Source organism: Numenius arquata, chromosome 9, assembly GCF_964106895.1.
Source record: "Numenius arquata chromosome 9, bNumArq3.hap1.1, whole genome shotgun sequence".
NCBI lineage: Eukaryota > Metazoa > Chordata > Aves > Charadriiformes > Scolopacidae > Numenius > Numenius arquata.
Window position 1 is genome coordinate 61,773,856 of NC_133584.1, and position 26,602 is coordinate 61,800,457.

Here is a 26,602-nt window from a genome sequence, read left to right on the forward strand (position 1 = left end):
CCATCACTGGGCCGCGGGGGCTGGGCTGGTGGCCGCGCCGGTGCCGTGGCCAGGGATCTGCACCGGGGCAGCTTTGGTCTGGGGGGTCCGGCCCTGCCCCGCGGTGCCGGTGGCCGTACCGGGCCTCAGCGCAGCAGGAGCGGAGGCGCTGGGGGGAGCGGAGCGAGGGGGGGCCGGTGTGCGGGCGCTGCGGTGGGGGAGAGCAGGGGCAGAGCCCCCTCCCCGGCGCCGCGGCCCCCCCCCGGGCGCTGCTGGCAGGGGGCAGGGCAGGGCTGGGGTCCCCGCGCCACAGCCCCCCGGCGCCACGGGGCCGTACCTGGGGGTGCAGGCCCTCGCCCCCACGCAGGAGGAGTCCGTCGGTGCTCTGCGCACCCCTGGGGGGCTCCAGGCAGGGCCCTGTGGGGACAGAGACCGGTGTCACCACCAGCGGGATACGGGCACCCCATGGTGTGCCCCCCGGGGGTCCCAGCCCCCCAACCCCCTCTGCCTGCTGCAGCTGGTTGGGGTCAGCCAGCCAGTGCTGGGGGGGTGCAGGACAGGCGCTGTGGCAGGCTTCGGCACAGGGACCCTGGGGGGGTGCAAGGGGACCCCCCAGGATGCAGAGAACCACACACTGCTCCTGAGGCCAGACCCCCCCTAGCCCTGCTGCCCAGCCAGGGCTTTCCTGGGGGCTCCCTGGCCTGGCACAGACTCTGGGGTGACCCCACACTGTGGGCTGGCCCCACACCACAGCCAATGCTGGCACTTACCCGGGCTGCTCCTGGGCTCTCCTGGCTTCCAGCTTCTTGGGGAGCACCTGCAGGGAGGGGAGGCGGGGTCGGTGCCAGGGAGGGGTGTTTGTCCCCGGTCTTGTGGAAGCCCCCCCTGGCTGCTGGGGGTCCTACAGAGCCAGACCCCTGACCCCTGGGGCATCTGCATGGCTGGGGGAAAGTACACATGGGACACAAATCCCTGGGAGAGCCCCACAGATGGGGAGGGTCTCCAAGCTCTTTGGGGAGCCCCCTGGCCAGCCTGGGTGGTCGGTGTGCCGTGCCCCACACACCGGGATGGTGTGGATGGCTCTGCAGGGACACAGTTTGCCCCCCAGCATTCCCCAGCCCCACGTCCCGGGGCCCTGCCATCCCCCCAGGGTCCCCTCCCCGCTGCCCAGCGGTACCTGCAGCGGTGCCGTGCCGTGGGCAGCCGCTGGCTCTCCCGTGCTGCGCTGGGCCTCCCGCGGTCCCTGGCTGGTGCCGGTGCTCGGTGCTCCCCGGGTGCCCCCCGGCAATGTCCCTGTGTGACAAAGGAGACAGAGCTCAGCCCGCGCCGGGGATGTGCTGGGGTCGGCGTGGGGGGCTGCGGCGGGGGCACCAGCTGCCTGCCCTGGGCACAGAGAGCCCTGCGGTGCAGATTGGCGAGGCCTGGCCCAGCCCCCAGCGCTGCTGCAGGGGGAAGTGCCGGTGCCGAGCCCTCACTGGGCTGGTGGCCCACACAGGCCGGGAGCTGAGCTGGCCACAGTTACTGGTTGTGCCCGGGTGGTACCACCGAGGTGCCACAGCTCTGGCAAGGGGAGCCAGGAGCCTGGCAGCCACACCGGCCTGTGGTGGCCATCGGTGCCCAATGCCAGCCCACACACACACACAGGCACACCAGCCAGCACTGGGAGCCGGTGGCACAGCCACCATGCTGGCACCATTCCGGTGCTGGAGAGCCAGAGGAGCTGTGGTGGCTGCTGCTGGAGCGCCGTGGGGGAGGACGGTGACAGGCCCTCAGCAGCTCAGCGTGGGGCAGGATGAGACTGTGGCCGAGGATGGGCAGGGCTGGCAACGGGGACAGGCACAGCCATGCCAGGCAGGATGGCAGGATGGCAGCACAGCCAGGGCTCAGTCCCAGTCCTGCTGGTGAGACTGGAGTGAACCGTGCTGGGGAACCACCGCCACGAGGCTGCCGGGATGGGGCAGGAGAAACAGCAGCAGCTCGAGGGCAAACGCAGAGCCTGCGCCAAGACAGAAGAGCCCGGGGGCCAGGACCTCGGCGTCCCCTGGGGCAGGAAGGGTCCATGAGGGCATCCTGGCACCAGCCGGCAGGAGGGCAGCGGCATGGGGCTCATATGGCAAAGCCGCAGGGTCAGGGCATTGTCCCAGGTGGCATTTTCCCAGGCAGCCATGGCAGTGCCGGTGCTGCCAGGGCCGTCATGCTGGGATGGGGGCACCGCAGGGGTGCCAGAGCCGGCACACAGGCCATCGAGCTGCTGGGTGATGCCAGGGCAGGGAAGGAAGAGGCATGAGTGCCACAAGAGCCAGTGCCAGGAGCCAGGCAGCCGGCTGGCACTTGGCTCTGCCAGTCACAGCTGCCCTCGCCCGAGGAGGCCGTGCTGATGGCAGCGGGACGGTGGCCAGCAAGAAGGGGAGCGTGGGCTCGGGGGGCAGAACGGTGCTGGTCCCTCCTACCAAGACGGGCTCTGCCCCTCCAGCCCCACAAGGTCTGTTCCCGCTCGCGCGCCCGACTGTCACCGACTCCCCGGTAGCGGGGATGGGGCCAGGGGTTGCCCACGCTGGCTCCGGGGTGGCCGAGCATGCACGGCAGAAGGAACAGACGTCACAAGGTGCCCATGAGAACACAAGCCTTTTATTTCCTCCCCACCACCTTCTCATTGGGGACGAGAAACGGTCACCAAACGGTGCTGGAAAGCAAACAGGGAGGACGAAGCAGGACAAGGAACACGAGGGGAGCAGGAGGAAGCAGCTGAGGGTGGGACACGCCGCGCTCTGCCCCCAGAGCAGCACACACAGCCTCCACACAAGGACAATCACACCCGAGTCACACAGTTGGCCCCCTCACCCCCACAGCGGACCCTTGCTCACGCTCCTCCCACCGTGGGGCACTGGGATGGTGCTCACAGGGGCCCGGAGCCCCACAGGAAACTGGGGATCCCAGTCCAGCACCCTTCCCTTCACCAGGGGCCTGTGGGACCAGCCCATAGAGTAGCACCGGGGCTTCCCCACTGTCGCCCAGCTGGCTGCAGCACCGAGCCCCTGCCCGGCGGGGAGGAAGCCAGCACTGGGGCACAGCCAGCCCCTTGCCTTGTTTTGGCTGCCAGTGCGTGGTGTGGCCACAGGGCTCGCAGAGTGGCAAGCTGCTGCATTCCCCCATGCCGTGCAGGCGGCTGGGTGCTGCCAGTCGGCCCCAGACAGCCCCCACCGCACATTCAAAGGCCCCAGTACCTAATTCAAGCTCTGCCAGCCTGCCGTGACCAGAGCCATGTGCCACCATCGCCTGCTGCTCAGCAGGTGCCTGGGAAGGGAAAAGGCACTTTGGTGCGTCCCCGCAGGCCTCTGGAATGCTTTAGGAGCAGCTGAGGCCGAGGGAGGGCAAGCAAAGGTTTTCTGTGCTGGCCTTTCAGAGCCCCTTGTCCCCCACCCCGGGCAGCAGAGCCACCGTCCCGGCAGCCCGCGGCAGACAGAGCCCCTCGGGTCTCGGTGTAAGAGAAGCCGCAGGCAGGCTCTGCCCAGCCAGGGGCTGCCAGGCCGGTGGACAGGAGCTCAGCTGGGCCCCCTCGGCTCCCTGGAGAGGCCCCGGGTCTCGCCGTGGGAGTGTCTTGTCCTGGCCCAGCCAGGGCTGCTCCACTGGGGATGGAGCACAGCGTCCGGGACCCTCCTGAGGGGCCGGGGGGGCCGTTCACACGCACTTCCACGCAAAAAAACCACTTTTATTACATCAAAGCAGAGGGTTGGGCCGGCACAGGGCTCTCCTCAGGGCTGCGGCCTGGCGCAGCAGCTCGACAGGTAGGGGACCAAGCGCAGGAGAGGTCCCCAGCCCAGCTTACCTCTGCCGGGGGCTCTGGCGCTGCCCCTCTGGGGGCTCTGGGTGGCAGCAGAGGGGGCAGGGGCCCTGCTGCAGCTGAAGGTGAAGCTGGGGGAGGCTTTGATGTGGGGCGAGTCCTGCTGGCTGCCTCCGCTGCCGCTGGTGCCGTTGCTGAAGCTCCTGGTGCGGGACAGGGCGTTATCGGAGGCTGAAGTGGGGAGCCCGCTGGAAGGGGAGGAGAAATGAGGGGCTCAGATTGGCTCTGCAGGGAGGGGGGTCCCCTCTGTGTGCCCCCACAGCCAGCTCTGCCCCACAGCCCAGGCTCTGCTGCTGCAGGACACCAGGTCTGTCAGAGCCCGCTGGCTGGCGAGCAGCTGGGGACAGGAATGTCACCGAGGTTGTCCCTCAGCAGCAGCAGCCCCCAGTCCCCCTCCCAGTACATCCCGGCGGCCTGGGGGCGGCAGCAGTGTTTCAGAGCTCCCACTCCTTCACCCCCAGCCCCAATCCCAGCCCAGCCCAGCGCCGGACCGGGCTGGGGGGACACTAGGTCTCTCCTCAGGGACACCAGGGTGGGTGAATACCGAACAGCATCACCCCACAGGGCTGGGTGTCCCCCATGCCCTCCAAGGACATGGAGCTGGGGGACACCCGCAGTTGACAAGCCAACTCCGCGGGGACAAGCAGGGACCCCGACAGAGTGAGTGAATAGACCTCGGCTTCATTAGCTGGGGGGTGACTCACTTGGAGCACATTTATCATCTCTAATTGGCGTTATCCTGCAGCTCCTCAACACTCAACCCGCCGGGCCCTTACGTGGAGGTCCTGGGGGGGGTCCTGGCACCTCCTCTCCTGCGCGGGCCCCCGCCGGCGCCCTTCATGCCCCGCACGTGCCGCAGCATCCACGCCCGCAGGTTGCTGAGGCAGCTGTGCTCCGAGAGGACGATGCGGGGCCAGGGGTTGCACTCCGCCATGTCCAGCGCCGCCACCGCCACGGCCCGGCCCACCTGCGGGAGAGAGGCGCCAGTGACCAACAGCCCCCGCACTCAGGAATTGGGGCAGGAAAACAAAGAAAGGCAAGAAAACCTGACCCCGAACCCCAGAGCACCCCTCAGAGCTCGTTTCGGCTCCGTTGCAGGCTCCAGTCGAGCTCCCCGGAGGGAGACGTGTTCTAGGAGGGTCTCCGGGTGAGGGTGAGTCAGGGGCCCATGGCCACAGGGACCAGCCACCTTGTGCTGAGGGACCAGCTGAGCACCCCCAGACCAGGGTCTCAGCATGTCAGCAGTGGTGTGAAACATGCAGGGATGACCCCGAGCTGCCCCAGGGGCCGAGGGCAGAAGCCCCCAGTCCCAGGCACTGAGCAAGGCGTTTTGGGGCTGGGGTTAGCGGCAGGGGCATCCCCAGATGGCTGGGACCTCCTTACCTGCTCAAACGCCCCCCTCCCCACTGCTGGGGACCCCCTTACCTGCTCAAACAGCTCCACGGTGTATCGGGAGGGGAAGGCGGGGGGCGGCGGGGGGCTGGCCCGCCCATTGTCGTGACAGGCCACCGGGATGGGGTTCACCGAGCGCCCCGTGTTGTAGTTGCACTCCAGCGTGTAGCTGTGGAGCACAAGGAAAGCCCACGTTACCCAACGGACCCACAACCACTGGGGCACTGCTGCTGTGATGACACTGTGCCAGCAGAGCTGGGGTCACCTCTCCTGGGAGCCACCAGTGTCCCCCCCCCAGCCCCCGGGAGGGGTCTGGAGAGGTGGCTCCCGCCATCGTGCCATAGCTCTTGCTGCGACCTGCACCTTTTCTCATCTGCTGAGGAAGGAATAAAGAGGGGAAAAATCAGCAGTTGGCCATCAGGCAAAGGCCAGGGGAGGTGGCTGTGACACGGGACCCAAGGGAGCAGACTCTGAAATCAATGGCAAAGAGAGGACCAGCGACGGGGGAGCAGGAGCAGGCAGTGATCACCGAGCTCACAAAGTGCCAAGTACCCACTTCTTACCTCGAATCAACAGCCAAGGCACCCCCAGCTGCCAGGGACACCCCAACTACTGCCTTTTGAGGGAGACGCAACTACCAGAAGACGTTCCCTGGTCAATCTAAAAGGGTCTGCCACCAACCCTGGTGGGTTCACACTAAGGACGGGGCAAGAGACTCACCCAGGGCACGGGAGAGGGGATGGCACGTCGCTCCCCTGGAGCAAAGCCTCATGCTGTGACAATTTTCTGGCAACGAGACACTGAATCATGTGGCCCAGACTGTGGGACTTCAGGGCAAGAGAGACACCGAGCCACTTTCTGGCTCTCTTTTCCCTGCCGCAAGCCCACTGACCGCAGGAACTCGCCTTCCTCTGCCACGGTGTGCCAACGCTGGCCTGGCACCCACAGGGCAAACCACCGTGGCAGTGACCGACCGCCATGGCACCACCACCACCGACCATGACACCGCAACAATCCCCACAGCACCAGGCCAACAGAATGCAGAATGGGGGGGGCTGTAAGGGACTTTTGGAGATCCTTTAGTCTGACCCTCTGCCAAAGCAGGGTCACCAAACACAGCTCAATGGGCTCCAAAGGCAGAGGGGATCACCCCCTCTCCAGCCACCGGTTTCCCAGGCTGTCACCGTGGGGCTGGAGGCCGTGTGCCCCCCGAGCTGCGGAGGTGGGGGGGGAGCCTGGCACCACTTCCATGTCTCCTCAAACCCCAGATGCCCGAGGAATGCAGCGTCTCCTTAAGAACCATTACACACTGCTCTTCTCGTATTTTTCCCTTGGCATCTGCAACTGGCCGCCACCAGGGACAAACTGGGTAAAACAGGCTGTTGGTCTCATTAATTTAGCCGTTTTTATGTTCCCAGCAACCACAACAGAAACAGGGACAAAAATATCCCAGCCCATGCTGGGGAGAGGCACGCGGCTGCTCCGGGTCACACAAACACCCTCAGCTCCCAAATCACAGACTGCTCGAGGCTGGAATCTCACACGTGAGGTCTAGGGAAGCTGAGCCCATTACAACAGGTTTTAATTACAGCTCAATATGAACATAAACATCTGGGAAAGAGGAGAATTCCTTCTGGAAGGCTGTGCACAAGGAGCTCTGCAACAGCGAGGACGAGAGGCCAGAGCAGCTCCAGAGGGATGGGAAGGAGGAGGAGCCAGGCCAGAGGGTCAAGAATGCGGCCGGGTCCCTGCACCCAGCGTGTGACACCCTCCTTGGCCAGTCTTAGCCCCAGCAGGGAGCCCCAGGGACAGCAGGCCGGGAGAGCTAGCAGGGAGCTGGAGGAAGGGAGCGGAGGGAGGTTTCCCTACCTGTGGATGATCCCCAAGGCTTTGTAGATGGCCACCCGCCCGCTGCCCTCCTTCGACTGCCCGTCCCGCTTGTCTTTGGCGTACATGTTCTTCTCTGAGAAGTTACAGCCCGTGAAGTCAAAGTGAGGTGAGTTCAGGGAGATGAGTTTGGGGAACAGCATGTTCTCCACCTGTGGCACAGAGGGGAACGTGGGTGAATTCTGGGGGTGAGGGAGCCCTCGGCTGCTTGTCCTACTCCAGCACTACCCGTGCCGAGCTCTGGGATGCACCGGGGTGTTGGCTGGTTACTCTGCCCAGTTCCAGCGTCTCACACACCCCAGCCCTGCCCGGGGGACGCTGCCAACCCCTGCCCGCCCCCTGCAGGGAGAGGCAGCAGCTGGGCTCCCCTGAGGAGAGGAGGGACCCCCGTGGCAGGGCTCCTCCCCATCCTCTCGTCCCTTGGGAGAAGCAGCAGTGAGCCAGCAGTGTGCCCAGGTGGCCAAGAAGGCTACCAGCATCCTGGCCTGCATCAGGAACAGTGTGGCCAGCAGGACTGGGGCAGTGATGGTCCCCCTGGACTGGGCACTGGTGAGGCCCCACCTTGAGGGCTGGGTCCAGTTTTGGGCCCCTCATGACAGGAAAGACCTTGAGGGGCTGGAGCCTGTCCAGAGAAGGGCAACGGAGCTGGTGAGGGGTCTGGAGCACAAGTCTTGTGAGGAGCAGCTGAGGGAGCTGGGGGTGTTCAGCCTGGAGAAAAGGAGGCTGAGGGGAGACCTTCTCGCTCTCTCCAACTCCCTGAAAGGAGGGTGTAGCCAGGGGGTGTCGGTCTCTTCTCCCAAGGAACAGGCGATGGGACAAGAGGAAATGGCCTCAAGTTGCTCCAGGGGAGGTTTAGGATGGATATTAGGAACGATTTCTTCACTGAAAGGGTTGTCAAGCCTTGGCAGAGGCTGCCCAGGGCAGTGGTGGAGTCGCCATCCCTGAAGGGATTTAAAAGCCGGGCAGATGTGGCGCTGAGGGACATGGGTCAGTGGTACGTTTGCCAGTGTTGCATTGATGGTTGGACTCCATGATCTGAAAGGTCCCTTCCAACCTGGACAATTCCATGATTCTATGAAGAAGGGGCAGCTCCTGTGTCCTGCCCACGTCAGCTCCCAGGGAAAGACCAGACCTGCTGCCACTGCCCCAGTCACAGGGGAGAGGGAGAGGGGATCAAACCCCACCAAGCACCAGGGGGCAGCCAACCCAGCCCCTCTCCTTGGGCACCAGCCCTGTCCCCACAGGGACCTCCGTTTGTGGTGTGACAGGAACCTCCCAGCAGTGGAGGGAGCGTTGGGGACCCTGAGGAGGGGGCAGAGTGGTGGGAGGGTCCCAGCACCCCTGTAACTCCTACCCCCTGCCCTCACCTGATCGTTTTCGTCAGGGAAACTGTTGCCGTACATGAAGCAGCCGCGCTTGGAGGCATGGCCGTGGAGATCCACGTAGTAGGCCAGCCCGCTGTCCTGGGGTGGGATGGATTCGGGGGGAGGTGCTGATGAAGGCCTCCTGCCTTCCTCCTCCTCCTCCTCACAGTGCTCAGTGCTGTGGCTCGATGGGAGGATCCAGACAGCTGGGTCCCTGCTGCTCAGCTCAGCGGCGGGGGCTCCCAGGAGCCGGGGTTCCTGAGAAGGGCTGAGGAAGGTGCTGGTTTGCCAGCTGCTGGGTGAGTTGCGGAGGTTATTGGCTTTCTCCAGCTCAGACAGGGCCGGCTCCGGGGACGGGGCGCTGCTGCGGACGGAATGGTTGGAAGATTTTGTGCTTAGGGAGCTGGTGCCCAGCGGGGAGACATAGGTCCTCCAGTCAGGAGAGCCCGGCAGGACGCGGCTGTGCACGTGGTGGTAGAGGAGGACGGCTTTGGCCCCGTACACCGCAGGGTGCAGCTCGGCATCGGGGTTCAGGTACTGGCGGTTCAGGTTCACCCCACGGGAGTCCGTTCTGCAGAGAGAGAGACATGAGGTCCTTCACTCAGCACCGTCCTTCCCTCCTAACGGCCGAGGCTTTGGGCACTGTCCTGGAGCACAAATGGCCAAACCAGCCCCTCTTTTGGAGTCCTCAGCACAGGAGAGACATGGACCTGTTGGAGCGGGGCCAGAGGAGGCCACAGAGATGCTGGGGGGGCTGGAGCCCCTCTGCTGGGAGGACAGGCTGAGAGAGTTGGGGGGGTTCAGCCTGGAGAAGAGAAGGCTCCGGGGAGACCTTGGAGCCCCTTCCAGTCCCTCAAGGGGCTCCAGGAAAGCTGGGGAGGGACTCTTGATGAGGGAGGGGAGCCCTGGGACAAGGGGGAAGGTTTTGACACTGAAAGAGGGGAGATTGAGCTGAGATGTGGGGAAGAAGTTCTTTGCTGTGAGGGTGGTGAGAGCCTGGCCCAGGCTGCCCAGAGAAGCTGTGGCTGCCCCATCCCTGGAGGGGTTCAAGCCCAGGTTGGAGGGGGCTTGGAGCAACCTGGTCTGGTGGGAGGTGTCTCTGCCCAGGGCAGGGGGTGGCACTGGGGGGGCTTTAAGGTCCCTTCCAACCCAAACCCCTCTGTGATTCTATGACCAGTAGCACCCTGCGCTCACTCACCGATAGTGGCCTCGCACCACCCCGTCGGGGTTCAGCATGGGGATGAGCTTAAAGACAAACATCCGCCGCAGCATCTGGGCCCGGGGGTCCTCCTCCCGCAGGATGAAGTCCAGGAAGCCGTTGAAGACGAAGCTGGAGGGTGTTTCTCCCGGGTGGACTCTGCTGCTGAGGAAGAACACCTGGGGACGAACAGATGGGGACAATGGGCAGGTTCCTGCCTGCCCCGAGGTGCTGCGATAGCTTGGCCAGGAGAAAAGCCCCCGAGTGACCCCACAGAGTGAGGAAGGAGCCTGACAGTAATGGTAATGTAGAGCCCCTCTTGAAGCCCTTCTCTCGGTGGGAGCTGCTCAGCAGGAGATGCACACACCTGTCCCCCATCCCCAACACCCCAAGAACAGCCCTTCCTTCAGCCTCTTCACAGTTCAATGGGCAACAGTGATAACAGGAGGACAGAACAGAACTCTTAGGAAACAAGATGCTAATTTTTTCCCTGAGGAATACACGTGTGGTGCTACCAGAGGGCGTTTCATGGTGATGGGGATGCACTGGGGGGCTCCAAGCAGGCTCCCAGTTCCCACACCTCGATGTGGGATCTCACAGACTCCTCACGCTCCAGCCCCGCAGGACATGGCACCCTTCAAGGCAGAGGGTGGCAGCAAGGGCCCGACACAAGGACTGTGGCACACAGTTTGCTGGCCACGCTGGCCGTCCCTGGCACAGGAGCTCACCCTCTTCCCTGCGAAGCGGTGCGGCCGCGGAGTGCTAGTGTCTGGGAAGAGCTTGTCCAGGCGGGGCTCCCGCTTCTCCAGCATGCCGTGGCAGGAGGTGACGGTCAGCAGGTCCACACGCAGCTTGTCCAGGGAGTGGCACAGCAGCTCCCGGTGGTAATAGACCGAGTCCAGGGGGCTGCAGGGCGAGGAGAGATGCTCAGGCTGCCTGCCCCGGCCTGGGGGGGCACAGCCTCCCCTTGAGGGAAGAAAGCGGCTGGACTGGGGCAGTGGAGCTGGGGACTGAGGGGCAGGACGTTGGGCATCACCCTGGGCAGCTGCTGGGGACACCCTAAAGGAGTGAAAGGGGGGGTCCCAGCTGGGCAGGGGACACTTGCCACCCCTGAGCTCTGCCTCCAGCTGCCTGTCCAGGACCACGTCCCTGCTCACTGTGCTCCCCGGGAGTTTGACAGCCCTGGCCTGGCCTGAGCCAACAGCCCCTCTCCTGCTGCCCCCAGGAGAGCAGGACCTGGGCGCTGCCGCTCCCCTTGGAGTCCCCCAGGAATACGGTGCTCCTGAGCAGCAGCTCCTTCTGAGGAGAGAGCGGTGGTCCAGGCCACCCCACAGGCCTGCGAGGGTGTCAGCCAGGGTAAGCAGGGAGGTAGCAGCCCTCATCCTTCGGGAGCCCACCCCAACAGCCCGCCAGGTGCTGCTGCAGGGGGTCCGGGCATTCGATGGAACCCTCGCACAGAGGGAAGGGTGATCTGCCTGTGCAGAGACCCCCAGCTGTGCCAGGGGAGCTGGGACTCCCTGCAGAAGCATTCAGTCAGGACCACTAGCCCCACGGCCATCCCAAGGGACTCAGAGGCCACCTGTCTGTGGGGGGGTTTGACCCACAGAGACTGCGACATCGCCGTCAGACCCTTCCTGACTGACTGCCAGGCTTTGAACTCTCACAGTTCTCCATCGCGTGACAATTTAAGGACAAACACCTTCCAATAAACCAACGCTCACCTCTTATCTAAGAAAAGGTATTTACAACCCCTGCCCTGTGGCACGGAAAGGAAAGCCCTGGAGCCAGGACAGAGCCACCAGCAGAGACACCTGAACACTGACTGTGCTTCCCCCTCAGCTGGGCGCTAAGCTCTCCTCTGACTGCTGAGAAGAAATTCTTGAGATCAGAGGGGCTTCCTCGCACGATCCATGCGGAGCCCGGCACTAAGGCTGGCTCTTGGCGAGATCTCCCTCTGTGACAGCAGTGGTAGAGGAAGGGAGCAGTGGGAGAGACACTCCAACCTTCCCACAGCCAGGAGGGGGAAAGCAAATGAGTTCTTGGCCTCCGAGAAGCCCCTCTCCTTAAACCCAGGGCTACAGACCTGTCAGAGCCCCTCCTCAGCTTGATGGGAACCTGCCAGGGGGATCTGGCCAAAGCAATAACAGACCCTCTGGAAGCCCCTTGGAAGCGCATGCGCGGGGGAAGCTGCTGCAGCTGCTCATGCAGAGCTGGGGCCCAGAAGAGCAAGCACCAGGGGGTTGCTGGGGGCACAGGGACTCCCCTCTGCAGCCAAAGCTGGACAACACCTCATCCTGGGTGGGGGCAAAGCCAAGCGGGCGAGGGCTGGGAGCAGGGGGCCGGGGGGCGCACCTGCTGGGAGACATGTGCCTGCACTCCTGGAAGCGGCCGTCCAGCTGCGCCAGCATCTCCTGGCACTCGGTGTAGGAGAAGGGGTAGCAGAAGGCAAAGTAGGTGGTGGCCCCGCGGTGCTCCAGGAAGCGGTGCACGAAGGACAGCACAAACTGCGTCTCCACCATCTGGGACAGACACAAAGCAGAGGCTGAGCGGGGGCAGCCAGCCCAGGCCATGCAGAGCCACCTCCCGAGCACGGGCCAGGTGGCCACGGCCACCGCAGGCCCCCTCCGGCACTGCTGTGGCAGTTCCCCCCTGCACCAGGCGGTGCCGGCAGCTGCTGGCCCTTCTCTAACTGCACGGGAATGGAAGCTGCGCTCCCAGCACACCCCAGCCCGCTCCGCTCAGACCCCCTGAAACGCCAGGCTGTTTCCTGCAAACCCTTGGTTCTCCGGTCCCAGAAGGGACGCCGAAACCTGGCCCTATTCCCAGCTCTGGGGCAGAGCTCTCTGGGAAACCCAGGGGGTCTCTTCTGGTCCTCATGCCCACCCGCCAGCACCCAGAGACTGCACAATAACTGCTCTGTCTCGGCATGCTTTGCAGAGTTAACGAGCGCTGCAGAGCTCAGCTGTGTCACATCTCTCCCTGGGGCTGGCACGGGCCACACTGACTGCCAGGATATGGTAGATTCTCTCCAGCCCCTGTTCCGTGGGGCAGAAGCTGGGATGCGTTGTGGGGGGCTGCTGCCTCCCCACAGCAGCACGTACAGAGCAAGGACAGCCCAGAGTGCCCACAAGGGACTCACCCAGGCAGCTCCCACCAGACTGAAGACAGAAAACCCCAGGAGCAGCAAACCCCTGTTCTAGGCCCAAACAGCTCAACAGGGCTGCGAGAGTCAGCCCGCTGCCATGGCTGTTCCTGCTGGCGTTGGTTCCCCGGGCTCTCCCGCACCACTCCCCTTGGGCGCCTCGCCACGAACAGCTGTTTACTGGCCACTTTGACAACTGCTGAAGGGGAAGGGAAGCCCCAGGAGCGCTCTGAGAGCCATTCTGTAGTTCCCCCGGTCACACAACAGGGAAATCACCCAGTGAGAGCCTGCACCCCAGCCCGAGCTGGCCAGTGGAGAAGAGAGCAGCTGGGTCTTCCTCTCCCGAGCGCTCAGCCCTGGGAAGGGCCTTTGTCCTTAACCCCCCACCCTCTCCTTTTGAACCACAGGATGGTTTGGGTGGGAAGGGACCTTTAAAAACCATCTAGTTCCAACCGCCTGCCATAAGCGGGGACATCTTCAACTAGATCAGGCTGCTCAGAGCCCCGTCCAGCCTGGCCTGCCCCCTCGCCCTGCTGGCCACACTGCAGAGGATGCAGCCTAGGGTATGGGGGGCTGGCTGGGCCAGCGCACGTTGCCAGCTCATGGCCAGCTTTTCACCCCCCAGCACCCCTTCTCCTCAGGGCTGCCTTCCCTCCGTTCTCTGCCCAGCCTGGATTTGTGCTTGGGATTGCCCTGACCCTGCACTTGGCCTTGTTTGACCTCATGAGGGTCACGCAGACACACTTCTTCAGCCTGTCCAGGTCCCTCTGGGTGGCATCCTGTCCCTCCAGCATGTCACCATACCACTCAGCTTGGTGTCATCTACACACTTAGTAAGCACAGGGCTGCCAGAGTACAAGCCAGCTGCTCACCCTGCACAAGAGGCTGATGATCACCCCAGCACAGTGAGTGAGGGGTGTTTGTGTCCCCAGAGCTGCCCCCCACCCTGAACATGGGCTCCTCTCCCCGCCTCCTCCCTGACCTCGGTCCCCGTACCTCGAAGCTGGGCCGCTCGCGGATGCGCTCCCAGCGGGGACGCACAGGCAGGGTGCGCACAAAGGGGGACATGCCCTGGGAGTACAGCCGGCTCTGCTTGTTCATGTTCAGGATGTGCAGCTTGATCAGCTTCCCCGGGGCGCCCCCCCGGACACTGAAGTAGAACCAGGACCTGGGGAGGGGCAGCAGGGTCAGCTCAGCACCTGCCCCGGGGCCCTGAGACCACCAGTCCACCCTCCAGGGACCCCCAGCCTCACCACCCGGTCCTGACAGCGTCCTCCTCCAACAGGAGCCTGTCAGAGCCGCAGGGAGGGCACAGACCCCGTGAGCCCCTCCTTCCAGGGCATCCCTGACCTTGCTAGCTACCCCCCAGCCGCCCCTGGGGACCTCCCGGCCCCTCCCTACAGCCCCCCGTGCCCCTCAGCCGGCCCCATACCCACCCCCAGCCCCTCTCCAAAGCCTCCCGGGACTCCTCAGGTCCTCTTCCACAGTTTCCCGACGCCCTAAGCTGTCTCCGTGCCCCTCCCATCCGTTCCCCTATCCCCCAGGACTCCCCCGGTCCCTCTCCAAAGCCACCTGGGATTCCCCAGCCGCCCCCCGGGAACCCCCCGACCCCCTCAGGCGTCCCCCAGCCCCCCAGGCCCTTTTCCAGAGGCCCCCGACCGCGCCGGCCGCCCTTCCCGGCGTCCCCTCGCCCCTCGGGACCGCGCCCCCGCCGTTACCTGTTGCCGTTCTCATACTCGGTCTGGGCGCAGTCGGGCCGCGTCCAGACGTTGAACTCGTAGTCGGCGGGGGGCAGCGCGGCGCCGCAGCCCACGGGCCCTCCCCCGGCCCCGGGCGGCCCCACCTGCTCGACGTGCGCCAGGTTTCCCGAGTCGAAGCGGGAGCTGAAGAGCAGCCCGCCGCAGCGGATCTCCATGGCTGCCGGGCCGCCGCGGCCCGCTCATCGCCCCGGCCCGGCCCGCCGCGCCGCCTGGCAACAGCAACGCGCGCGCCCATTGGCCCGCCGCCCCCTAGCAACCAGCGCGCCCATTGGACGGCGCCTCGGCAACGGGCCGTAACGCCGCGCCTGACCCGCCCATCGGCCACGCCCCCTATAACCACGCCCACCATGGGCCACGCCCCCCCGGCCGTTGCGCGCGGCGACATGCACATGTATGTGGGGGCATGTACGTGTGTATACGAGCATGTACATGTGTGTGCACAGAGCCGGTGGCCGGACACGTGTGTGCACACGAACACGCACACAGAGGTATGTGCATACGCGTGCACGACACACGCGTGTCTGCACATTCATACACAGGTATACACACACGTGCATAAGAACACATGCATGTGCATGTGTGCACAGACATCTATGCATACGTGCACACGTAAACACATGCATTTATATAACGTGTACATGCAGACATGTATGCACGCACTGTACATGTGCACACACGAGTACATACCTATACATGTACACTTATACACACGTATATGCACGCATCTGTACATGCATGTATACACACATGCACATGTCTACACATGCATGTGCACACACATGCACATGAGAGCATGTGTCCACAGGAGCACACATGCACACAGCTGCGTGCACATGCATCTATAGACACAGGCACATGTACATATGTGCAAACACATGTAGATACACACATGTATAATATGCACACAAACGCATGCGCACACCCCCAAACACATCCCCCCCCACACACACACACGCGTGTCCATACACACACGTTCCCCCCCCCCATACACACACCCACCCAGACACAGAACAGTCAGAAGCGGGTATCGAACCCGCTACCTCCCGCACGCCAACCAGGCGCTCTACCGGCTGAGCCACCGCCCCGCGGAGGCTCCCGGCCCCGCCAGAGACACCCCCCCCCCCCCTCACCCCGGGGCGGGGGGAACTGGTGCTTCCCGGAGCCTGGAATTGCGGCAATGGGTGCGAAAGCAGGCGCGCTCGTTAAAAGGAGAGGGGAAAACAAAAAACAAAAAAAAAAAAAAAGAAAAAAAGGAAAAAAAAATGATGAGTCCGGTTCATTGACCCGTGGGAAGGGGCGGGGGGCGCGGGGGGGGAGGTGTGCGGGTACCCCCGTTCTGACCTAGAGGAGGGAGGGTGGGACAGGGAAAGCCACAGCGAATTCACAGGGTGCGGAGAACGGGGTGTTTCCCAGGAGAGGAAAAAAGAAAAAAGCCCCGATTTGAGCCCAAAGTCCCCGTGTGCATCGCCCTCGGCATCTCCAATCCCGCGGCGCTGGGGACGCTCCTCGGCGGCCGGAGCACCGGGAGACGCCGCGACCGCGTCCCCGCTCCTCCAGAGAGGGGGTCAGTGTCCAGAAATCATAGCCAGGGCCCAGTTTTTGACGGCGAGGGTTGTGTTTTGCAGGTAAATCCACGAGGAATAGGTAAAGCTGGTCAGGTGGTCCCTCACGCAGTCCCACGACACTTCTCCGCTGGAAGAGCCAGGAGAGGGGGGTTAGGGGCAGGGAAGGGGGCGGCAGACCCGGCCCCAGCGTCACCAGCCTGGGGGGACACGGAGCCCCTCGAGCAGGCAGCAGTGCCCGGTGTCTCCCCAAATCCGGCCGTGAACCCCAAATCCGCTGCCGTAAGGTCTCGAATCCCCTCTGGGGGGCCCTCCCCAGGACCACCGTCTCCCCGCTCCCTCACTGCGGGCAAGAGGGAGCACGCAGCCGGTCCTGCGGTGACACCGGGCACTTGCCGTGCCACCCTCCCCCCCCCCCCCCGCCCAGCACTGCCAGGCTCCTGCCCCCCTCCCCATGACCGCAGGGGGAGGCGACACTCAGCTCGGACACCCCCGGGTGGCCCTGCGGGAGTTGGGGACGGGGGCGAGCAGGGGGTGGGCCAGCGCCACACCAGCCCCGGAGCCACATCCCGGCCCCTCGGCCAGAGCAGAACCGGGGACTCCCCCCACCCCCCACCTCAAGCCGGGACATGGGGAGCTGCCGCTGCCATCCCAGGAGCGGGGGGGACAGGGATGATGCCCACCTGCAGGAGTCCACCCAGTGCTGCCATCCCCGCTCCAGCGCGGCGGCGGCGTGCTGCAGCAGTGGCAGCAGGCAGCTCCGCAGCAGGAAGAGCAGCAGCTCCCGCAGGCACTCCGCCACGTGCAACAGCCACTCGGGCAGCCGGGTCTGGAGCTGGGGGGACAGAGAGACACCTCTGGGTACCCCGAGGAGACCCCTGTCCCTGGGACCCGCCACGGAGGCTCTGTCGAAGCTGGGTGTCCCACAACGGGCCCGGCGTCACCCTCCTCCTCCTCCTCCTCTTCCTCCCCGTGCTCCGGCGTCTCCAAGCCCTCCCCGCGTTCACCGTGCGGCTCGTGCACGGCACATCTCCACCACCCACACCGTGATGCTGAAGGCACCTCCCTCCCACCAAACCGCTGACTTTCAGGAAAAGCTGGGAGTTGTCTTTGAGCCCCCCACCCCCCCTTTCAGAGCACCCCAGGGCGGGGGGCTGGGGTATCTGCAGCCACAGGGGGGAGAGATCGGCATCGAGGACCTGCTGCGGTCCCTCCGCCCAGACCCACCAGCACCGGGGGGGGGGGGGGCTCGCAGCCCACGGCCGGGGCAGTGACAGAGACATTGCTTCCTCCTTCGGGCCTCTCCCCCCACCCCCTGCCCCGCTGTTGCCACCCAGCAGGACCCCCCAACAGGGTCTCTTCAGCCTCACAAGCCCCCGTGGGCTGCGGCCATGCTGGCATCCCTCATCTCCCCCACCATCCCGCATCCTTACCCACTCCGCCAGCCCGGGGAGGTTGCCGCTGGCCCAGGAGAGCAGGGAGGAGCACTGCTGGGCCAGGGCCAGGGCCACCTCGCGGCTCGTAGCCCAGAGCAGCTCCAGCTGGGGCTGCAGGACGGCCAAAGCCCGGGAGCCGCAGGCCGGCAGCATCCGCTCCAGCCACCTGGGAGAGAGAGAGCGGGGAGGGCAGCGCCGGCGGCAGAGCCACCGGGCACAGGGCTACCTGCAGCCGCTGCCGGCGGCCAAGGGAGGAGGAGAGCTCAAGAGCTGAGCTGGGGAACACCTCCCTGGCAAAACGGGCTCCCAAGGGGCTACCACCCACCTGTACCCTTGGAGGTAGCAGTGGGAGACCTTCTGCCAGGCTGCCTGCCAGGCTGGCAGGACGCCGGAGGAGCGGAGCAGGCGAGCGGAGGAGGAGGCTGGAAGAGACATGAGACGTTCCCTCAGCAAACCTTCAGCTGGGCTGCAGTTCTGTCTGTCCCTGAGGCCTCTCCCCAGGGACACACAGACTCCCAGACCTCTGGAGCCCACCCAGACCATCCCCCTGCCTGAGCAGGGTCAGCCGGAGCAGGTTGGATGCATCTAGGTGGGTTTGAATGTCTCCAGAGAAGGAGACTCGGGCTGCTGTGCTCCCGGGGCACGGGGCCGTGGGGGGCTTCCCTGGGGAGAGCGGGGATGGGGGACTCCCTGGGAAGTCACGGATCCCTGGGGACAATCCGCAGAGCCACGACCTTACCCTGGAAGGATCCGTGGGTCCGGACGTCGTGCAGGAGGAACCCGGCGGCGAAGACCAGGAGGACGAGCAGCAGCCGGGACCAGGGGAAGCCCCGTCCCTTCATCTTGCGCAGCAGCTCCTGGGCAGGAGGAGACCCGTCACCGCTTGCCCCCGGCCTCCCAGTGGGAACCAGTGTCATCTGCAGCGCAGCTGGGAGGATGGAGAGGGGCCAGCACCATCTGTCCCGCAGATGGGACGCTGCAGGGGCTCCCAGCACGTGCCGGCGGCAGGAGCGGCCGAAGGCAGCTGCCGCAGGGGGGCCGAGATCCAGCCGATTGTGACACCGTGACACCGGGGCGTCCCCCTCCCTGTCCCGGGGCTCACCTTGCAAGCGGCATCGCAGGCAGCCACGTCCTGGTGGGCATTGGGCCCTCGGGCCGCCAGCTCTTCGTTCGTCACTTTGAAGGAGCGAACCGTCTCCTGCAGCGACTGACGGACCTTGGGGGAGGAGGGTGCTGCATCAGGGACCCCGGCACCGCTGGGGACCCCTGCACCGGGAGCACCAGAGGGACCCCGGGAGGGAGCGGGGATGGGGCGGGCAGACACACTGGGGACCCCCAGGACCTCTGGGGACACCTCAAAGTCTCCTGCACCGAGACCAAGGGCCGCGGGCAGTGTGTCACGCCTTCCCGGGACATGGAGGTGGCTCTCACGGCTGGCAGGGACGTGTCCTCACTGGCAGACATGGCTGGGGACACACAGGTCCCCCAGGGACCTCCCGTAGCCACACAGGTACATTCCTCTCCCCTCCCCACCCTATTCCTCCTTGCCCCAGTTCCCACCTTCTTGCTGCTGCTCTCCCAGGACTCCAGCAGATGGTTCAGGAGCAAGCTGTGGGGGGAAAGAGGAGACACAGCTGGGTCAGGAGTGCCCAGAAGCCACCCACTGCCCTCCTGATGGCCACGAGGCCGGTGCTGGTCCCGCTGGGGACCAGCGGGGACGGACCTGGACTGAGCGAGGTGCTTGGTGTAGAGCTGCCTCCAGACGCTGAAGCTCAGGGGGTCCAGGCTCAGGCACTGGCTCATGGAGGTCAGGAGCTGGGGAGGGGCAGAGCACAGGGGGGTCATCACACCCCATCCTCGCCCCTCCGGGACACGTCACTCCCTCTGGTGCATCCATGTCCCGGCACAGCCCACCACCCCCAAACCCACCAGCTCCAAACTTGGGGGTCCAGCATTCCCAGAGCCCAGGAGTGGGCGGCAGGAACTGCAGCCCCCAACCATCATCCTCCCGGGGGGTCCCGCTCCCTCCCGTGCTGGGACACGTTCCCACCACTCATTCCATCCCCAGCGGGGGGGATCCGAGCCTGCACGAGGGGTGGCTACTGCCCAGCCGTGCTGGGCCAGTGAACAGCAGAGCCCTGTGCCCACCACAGCGGGAAGGGCAGGGAGGACGGGACCCTCTTGTCCATCCCTCCTCGCTGTCACACCAGGGCTACCCCGAGCCATGGTGGGACTACGGGTCCTGTGTGCCCGGTGGCCACGCGCCTCCCCGCTGGGGGCTCACCTCTTTTTTCATGGCGGGAGGGCAGGCGGGGGCCGCTCGGGAGAGGAAGGAGGGGAAGTAGGTGTGCAGCGCCGTCTCCGGCCGCGCGCCGAACGCCAGCACCTTCAGGCGGGGGTACAGCCGCCGCAGCTGCTCCTGCAGGCTGGGGGCAAACGGCAGCAGGGATGTGGCCGGCGAGGGGAGTGGGACGCTTGCCCCACGGCACAGCCTCGCGATGGGGTGTACAGGGCATACCTGGGGGTCAGGGAGTTGTTGGGCATGAAGGCGAAGTCCAGGAGGGGGAAGAAGTCCTTGGGTCCGATCATACCAAAGCCTTTGGTCAGGTTCGGGTGCATCCTGCGTGTCGGAAAAAAAATAAATCCGTGAGCCACAAGAGAGGCTCTGGTGGCCAAATGCAGCCCAGGAGGGAAGGGCCACCCTCACCCTGGAGGTTTCCCTCCAGCAGGACACACCGGCTCCGGCACACGCTTGTTTCTGGCCCTGTTGCCAAAGGGCAGAGAGGAAAAAGGGGGGGTTTGTGGGAGCCCCTTCCTGCGGCCGGAGCGAGGGGTGACACTCGCACCTGCGGCCAGTGTCACATGCAAGGACTCAATGTGCTTTTTTACACCCCCCTGAGAGGCTGCAGACAAACGAGGTCTGCCGGAAAATGAAACGCAGCCAAAGAAACCAGACTGTAGAAAACTAATTAAATAAAGGTTCAGAAGGACCAGGAGGAACTGTGAATTCTGGCTCAATGAACCTCCATAAAATCCTCTGGCAAAACCAAGCACAACATTCCTGTTACTGCGGAGCAGGGAATAAAAAAGATTAATAACCCCCCCCCCGAGCCGTTTGGAAGGGCAGGGAGCCACCCTCCCGCTGGGCCAGGGGCAGGAGACGGGCTGTGCCAGCACCGGAGATGCCTGTTCCTGGCACAGGAGGGTGACACCGGCGCTGCCGCGGCACCGGAGCCCCCCGTCCCACCACCCACCAGCCCCGGGGAAGGGCTCTGCCCCCCCTCCATCATGCCTTGTCTTGGGAAAAGCACCATCGGAGAGGAAAGCTGTGCCAAAACCCAGCATTCCCACAGCAGAACCGGCAGCCGCAGAGGCACCGGAGGCGGCCAGACTCTTAATGAAGCCCCGGTAACGAGCGTGGGGTGTGACTCACATCAGCAGGCGGTCCAGGTAGGACATGGCGTAGGGGGAGAGAGCCTTGATGCCCAGCACCGGGAGCATGACGCCGAGCCACACTGCGGGGGGGGGGTGTGTGTCAGAATGGGGGGCATGAGGGCTCCTGATGTCCCCCCATGTCCCCGTGACACCGGGGGCTCCCCGGCCCCGCTCCTTCCATCATCTCGAGTGCCCCTTGGGCCCGCAAGAAAAGCAGAGGAAGGCTCAGGTGCCGGGAGCGCAGCTACATCCCAACCCAGCACCAAACCACCCCCCGTCCCCACTCAAAAGGGCTGGGGGCAGCCAGCCAGACGGACCCCTCGGGAAGGACGGCGTGATCCCTCTTTTTCCAGGCAGGACACTCCTGCTGGGATACAGCGATTTCCCGGTCCCAGCCCAGGGGAAGGTGCTCCCGGAGCGGAGATGTCCCCTCACCGGGATGTCCCCAGGTGTCCCCCCAGAGCCGTTTGCCCCCAGGACAAACCCCCCGCAGCGTTCCAGCAGCGGGACAGGGTGTTTCGACACAGACCCCGTGCCCCAGCCGGGACACGGGTGGGAGCGGGGACCCACAGGCAGGACCGGGGGCCACCCCCTCGGCGGGGACAGGTGACCACCCACCCGCTGGCCCCAGCTCTCACCTTTCAGGCCCTCGTGGAGGTCCGTGAACCCGGCCTGTCCCAGCGCCCAGAGGACGGTCAGGCACTTCGCCGGCCGGTTCTGGTGGGAGCGCAGCACCTCCAGGTACTGGGGGGGGGAGACGAGAGGCGTTAATGGAGACGAACTTCACACCAGGATCCCCAAACCCCAGCCCCGCAGCCATCGCCCAACTCAGCCATTTGCTTCCCAGAAGCGGGACCCCCAAACCCTCCTCCCTGTCCCAGGGGTGCCTGACCCCCCGTGCAGCCGAGGGGGGACCCATCCCGCTCCCTCCGAGGGCAATGGAGAGGGAGCAGGAGCCTTGGAAAAGATCGTTAGAGGCAAGATATGGTGGGACACCGGTGCCTACAGCATCTCCAGTGCCTGTGGAGGAGGAACTGGGATACTGGTCCCTCTGCGGGGAGGCACGAGGGCTCGGTGCACGGCACAAGCCCGGCAGCTCCCACAGGAATTCTGATTGCCGGGAACGGGCTGGGGGCTGTGAGGGACCCTCGGGGTGGGAGGGGGAGCAGCAGCAGCCCCGGGAGGAGCTCACCTTGCCCAGGTTCATGGTGGCGATTTTGGGCCTGTCCAGGAGCACCGCCTGGATGCAGATCCTGTACCCGTGCAGGGACTCCCCTGAAACACAGCGCAGAGGGGACCCCTCAGCCATGAGCTGCTTCAGTTGTCCTCCTACCCCCCTGCAGGACCCCCAGAAGGTGGGGGGTGATGACCCCCTGGCCGTTTCACTGTCTAACGAACCCCATGTAGGAGCCCCACCATGGTGCCGTGGGCCCAGCGCCCTCCTTGGCTGCCCCCACCCTCCCGGGACCCCCCCCGTGCAGGAGCAGGATGGACCCCACAGACCCTCTGAGACCCCCCAGTAGCTTCCCAAAGCCCCCCCGGCCCAGCTCTGCCCCCGCAGCAGTGGCAGGAACAGCCCCAAATCTGGGAGCTTCTGAGGTCTCCTTTCTCCCTTGTCCAGGTTCAGAAAAGGAGGGTCCAGGGGACCTCTGTGGCTCTCAGTGACCCCCTCCAGCTCTGCTGGCCACCAGGACGGACAGTGTAGCCACAGCAGGGGCTGGTTGGGTGGAAACAAACCCCACATGGGGCCACTGACCATTCAGGGCAGGAGACGGCCGATGGCGTGCAACAGAAAGGGGCATTTGAGGTTTGTGCCTGGCACATGGCTGAAAGCCATCGCTCAGGACGATGCTTCTGGTTGCCCCAGGACCCATCCAGCCCCAGACCAACCTCCCACCAGACCAGGTTGCTCCAAGCCCCCTCCAACCTGGCCTTGAACCCCTCCAGGGATGGGGCAGCCACAGCTTCTCTGGGCAACCTGGGCCAGGCTCTCACCACCCTCACAGCAAAGAACTTCTTCCCCACATCTCAGCTCAATCTCCCCTCTTTCAGTGTCAAACCCTTCCCCCTTGTCCCAGAGCTCCCCTCCCTGGCCAAGAGTCCCTCCCCAGCTTTCCTGGAGCCTCTTTAGGCATCACACCGAGGAGCCGGGAGGGGGGGAGCAGCCCCTCACCACGCACCAGTAGAGCCACCATGCCGACGGGAGGGGAACAGCGCCTCAGTGCCCCCCAGCCCGTGCCCCCTGCCTCTCACCCGGGGTCTTGTCCAGCTCCTGCAGCATGGTGTAGACACAGTGGTCGAAGAAGAGCTCCAGCACGCCCGAGGACTTTCCCAGCAGGGCCCGGATGATGCTCCTCAGCTCCTTGCCCACCAGGCAGTAGGGGTAGTCTGGGGCCAGCATGGGGAGGGAGACTTTTAGCCGCCAGGAGAAGGTGGCCCAGCGCGAGGGACACCTCGTCCTCACGCCCCACACCCTCAGCCAGGGACTCCTCTCTGTCAGACACACCAAATTCCACCACAAAGCACCGCTTTTCTGCCAAACGCTGACGCTGCACCACGTACACAGGTTTGGGGAAGATTTTTCTGCTCTTTTACCCCGTTCCCACCCCCAGCAGCGAGTGCTCAAAGCAAGTGCAGACCAATGAATCAGGTATAAAAAGAAAATCCAGCCAGAGTCTCTCTTTTAAGAGGAGCGGGGATACCTGCTCGTCCTGAATTCCAGAATATTAGGCACATGGGTCCTTGTGGAAAAGGGGTGGCCACAGAAAGTCTCTAATTGGGCAACTGCCGGGACAGTATTATTGTCACAGAGTCGAGGAAAGTCAACTGCAGTGATTTCCAGAGTCAAGTAAATAATCCCTGTTTTAATTCTTGAATAAAGAACACTCCTGTGCCTTTTCTATTACCGAGTTCCCCGAGACAGTCTTGGCACAGGAAAAAAAAAAAAAAAAGTTTGGAGGGGGGGAAAAAAAGCAAAGAACCGGCCAAAGGGCTCGGTGTGCAGGGAACAAGCCCAGACTGTGGGACAGGCTCCACCTGATTTGTGAAAACAGGAGGTTTTGTGGTTTTTTTCCCTTTCACATCTGTGGCTGTTTGGGTCCCGTCTGCTCCCACGTTTCTAAAAACCGCCTCTTTCCCAGCCGGGCTTTAACCGTGCTCTTAAACCCGGCATCAAACACCAAACCCCTTCCAGTGGGGCCGAGCCGGTCCCACTCCATGATCCTATGGCTCTTTCCCACCCTAAACAGCTCTATAAGGCTGCCCGGGGGGAGTCGGGGGGGCTCCCCATGCCCAGATGCCCCGTCACCACCACCCCCAAGCCATCCCAGCCACGGGGAACCGCCTGCCCCCCAGCTCCTCACCCCCCCCCAAAGCACAGGGACACCCCGGAGCCCCCCCCCGCCCCGGGCTGGGGGTCACTGACCGTGGGGGTGCTGGCTGAGCATGGGGTCGCTGCAGGGGGCCTGCAGCTTGTAGTTGAGGTAGCCGGCCAGGTCCTTCACCCAGACGGAGGGGCTCTCGGGGAACATGCTCTGGCTTTTATCCAGCTCCTTCTGCAGATCCGCCAGGTCCAGCTGGAAGGGACAGAGGGACAGGCTCAGCCCAGGATGCGCAGAAATGGTCAAAAAGCATGGGAAAGTTAAATTCAGCTCCCATGGGGCGGGTTGGCAACACTCCATCCCGAGAACCCCGCAAGGAAACCCCCCCCAAACCCACCACCAACTGACACAAACGGGAGCCCTGGCCTGGAAACAGCGTTTAGTTTTGTACCAGAAACACATTTTCTGCAGATTGGTGAGGAAATGGGGATGATGGGGAGCAATGAAACCCCTCCCCAAGGGGGCTGCGGGGGCCCCGGAGCCGTGGGAAGGACGGGCTGCGCCGGCACAACCAAGGGGATGAGATTTTCTCCCTCCTGGAGAGGTTTTCCTCGTTCCACCCCCCACCTTACCCCCGGTGCCAGCCACCCTTGCGTGCCCCATGGCGAGCATCGCCCGGGATCGGCTGGTCCCGGGACAAACCACCAAGGGGCACGGCGGCATCGACTCGTGTGGGGCAGGAGGGAGCCCGGGGCTGCAGCTCGGAGAGGATCAGCCCCACGCACCTGGGGTCCAAGGAGAAAAGAGCCAAAACCATCAAGCCCCACCTGATTAACAACCCACAAGGTGCTGTTCAGAGTTTGGGGGGGGGGTCTGATGTTTCTGCACGCAGGGACTATGAGCCACAGCACGTTATTAAACCTCAGCTGGGCACCTTTTTGTGGCACGTTTATTTCGGCCACCGTTTGGAAGAGGGGAATAAGAAAAAAAGAAAAAGCAAAAGAAAATATCTGAGGAATATCTGCCCTAACACAGGCAGAAATGTCCCGGAATTCTGCCCTGTGCTGTCCCTGTGGAGAGGCCCTTGTGCCCAGCAGGGATTGGGGGGGCCTCAGGGAGATGGGAAGAGCCCCGCCAGGCAGCCCATCACCTCAACAGAGGGGATTTGGGGTTCCTTCCCCAAACCCGCCCCTGGGCAGGCAGCGGAATGGGCCAGGGGAGGACAAACGGGTTCTACAGACCCATGTGCCACACGGGGAGTGGGGGCTGCGGGGACGGCCCCCCGAGAGCTCAGCCAGTGACACAGGGAGGTGTCACCAGCACCAGGGTCCCCCCGGGGCTGGTGACGGGGCAAAGGAAGGAACCAGAAATTCCCCCCCCAGCCTCGGGCACGTGAACGACCACCATCTGCCCCGCTCCCACCCGGGGGCCACCCGCAGCCAGGGGTGGGCAACGAGCCTGGAGGGGGGATATGTGTGTGTCTCGGCCGGGGGGGGCACACTCACGGCTTTCAGGGCTTCCTCCAGCGAGCGGCATTTGCCCGGTTTGGCGGCGGCGTCGCTGGCCGGGGGTTTCTTGGCGCTCTTACCGGGCTGGTGCCTGCGGGGGGGCGGCGCGGGGGGGGCGGCGGCGGGGGGCACCTGCTCCTTGTTCTGCTTCTTCAGCGCCCGCTCGAAGCCCAGCTCGAAGATGGTGTCGGAGGTGGCGATGGGGGCTGGGGGTGCGGGGAGAAGGTGGAGGGGCTCCCAGAGCACCGACCCCCTGGCCCCGGGCAAACCGGGACCGACCCTGTACGGGGAGGGGGGAGTCGGGTCCCCCTGGGGGGGGGAGCCCCCGGCAGCGCTGTACCAGCCCCAGGCTCAGCGGGGACAGCGGCCCACGGCCTCACGGCTCCCACGGGGCGGGTACCCCGGTGGGCCCGGCACCCCCCCCAGCGGGCCCGGAACCCCTCCCACGGACCCAGCGCCCCCGCAACGCGACCGGCAACCCCGGCCACTGGAGGAGAAGACCCCACGTTCCGCGCTGGGCTGACGCCCCCCCCCGCCCCACCGGAGCCCGGCCAGCCCCGAGCGAGCCCTCCCGGAGCTACCCCCGTCCCCGCCGCACTCACCGGCCAAGGGCAGGGCCCGGCCGGCGTTGGCTTCGCCCAGGGCGCGGCGGCTGCCGGTGGCACCGCCGGCGGGCCGCCGTCCCTTCCGCACCACCTCCCAGCGCCCGCCCGGGGCCGGGCCCGCCGCCGCCATCGCCGCCGAGACCGGGGGAGCGGGAGGCGGCGGCGCCGGGAGG

General features: G+C 64.8%; 2 protein-coding genes across 2 annotated transcripts; both read right to left on the reverse strand.

Annotated features, from left to right (window-relative positions):
- Positions 1–125: 125 nt before the first annotated feature.
- Positions 126–14,832, reverse strand: AGBL5 (AGBL carboxypeptidase 5). Its single transcript, XM_074154036.1, has 13 exons — positions 14,522–14,832; positions 13,800–13,971; positions 12,014–12,180; positions 10,390–10,567; positions 9,662–9,840; positions 8,467–9,034; positions 7,082–7,251; positions 5,246–5,381; positions 4,597–4,787; positions 3,806–4,008; positions 1,157–1,272; positions 750–796; positions 126–396 (listed from the first exon to the last, which is right to left on the reverse strand). The coding sequence occupies exons 1-13, from the start codon at positions 14,716–14,718 to the stop codon at positions 126–128; spliced, it is 2,595 nt and encodes an 864-aa protein (XP_074010137.1). The 5' UTR covers positions 14,719–14,832.
- A 990-nt stretch (positions 14,833–15,822) lies between these two features.
- Positions 15,823–26,559, reverse strand: TMEM214 (transmembrane protein 214). The gene is made up of 17 exons (XM_074153648.1): positions 26,427–26,559; positions 25,822–26,030; positions 24,421–24,571; positions 23,250–23,384; positions 22,189–22,271; positions 21,635–21,740; positions 20,995–21,076; positions 20,080–20,181; positions 19,846–19,987; positions 19,285–19,376; positions 19,122–19,170; positions 18,664–18,777; positions 18,301–18,418; positions 17,887–17,983; positions 17,559–17,727; positions 16,809–16,960; positions 15,823–16,255 (listed from the first exon to the last, which is right to left on the reverse strand). Exons 1-17 carry the CDS (start codon positions 26,557–26,559, stop codon positions 16,129–16,131), a joined length of 2,061 nt encoding a protein of 686 aa, XP_074009749.1. The 3' UTR covers positions 15,823–16,128.
- Positions 26,560–26,602: the final 43 nt, after the last annotated feature.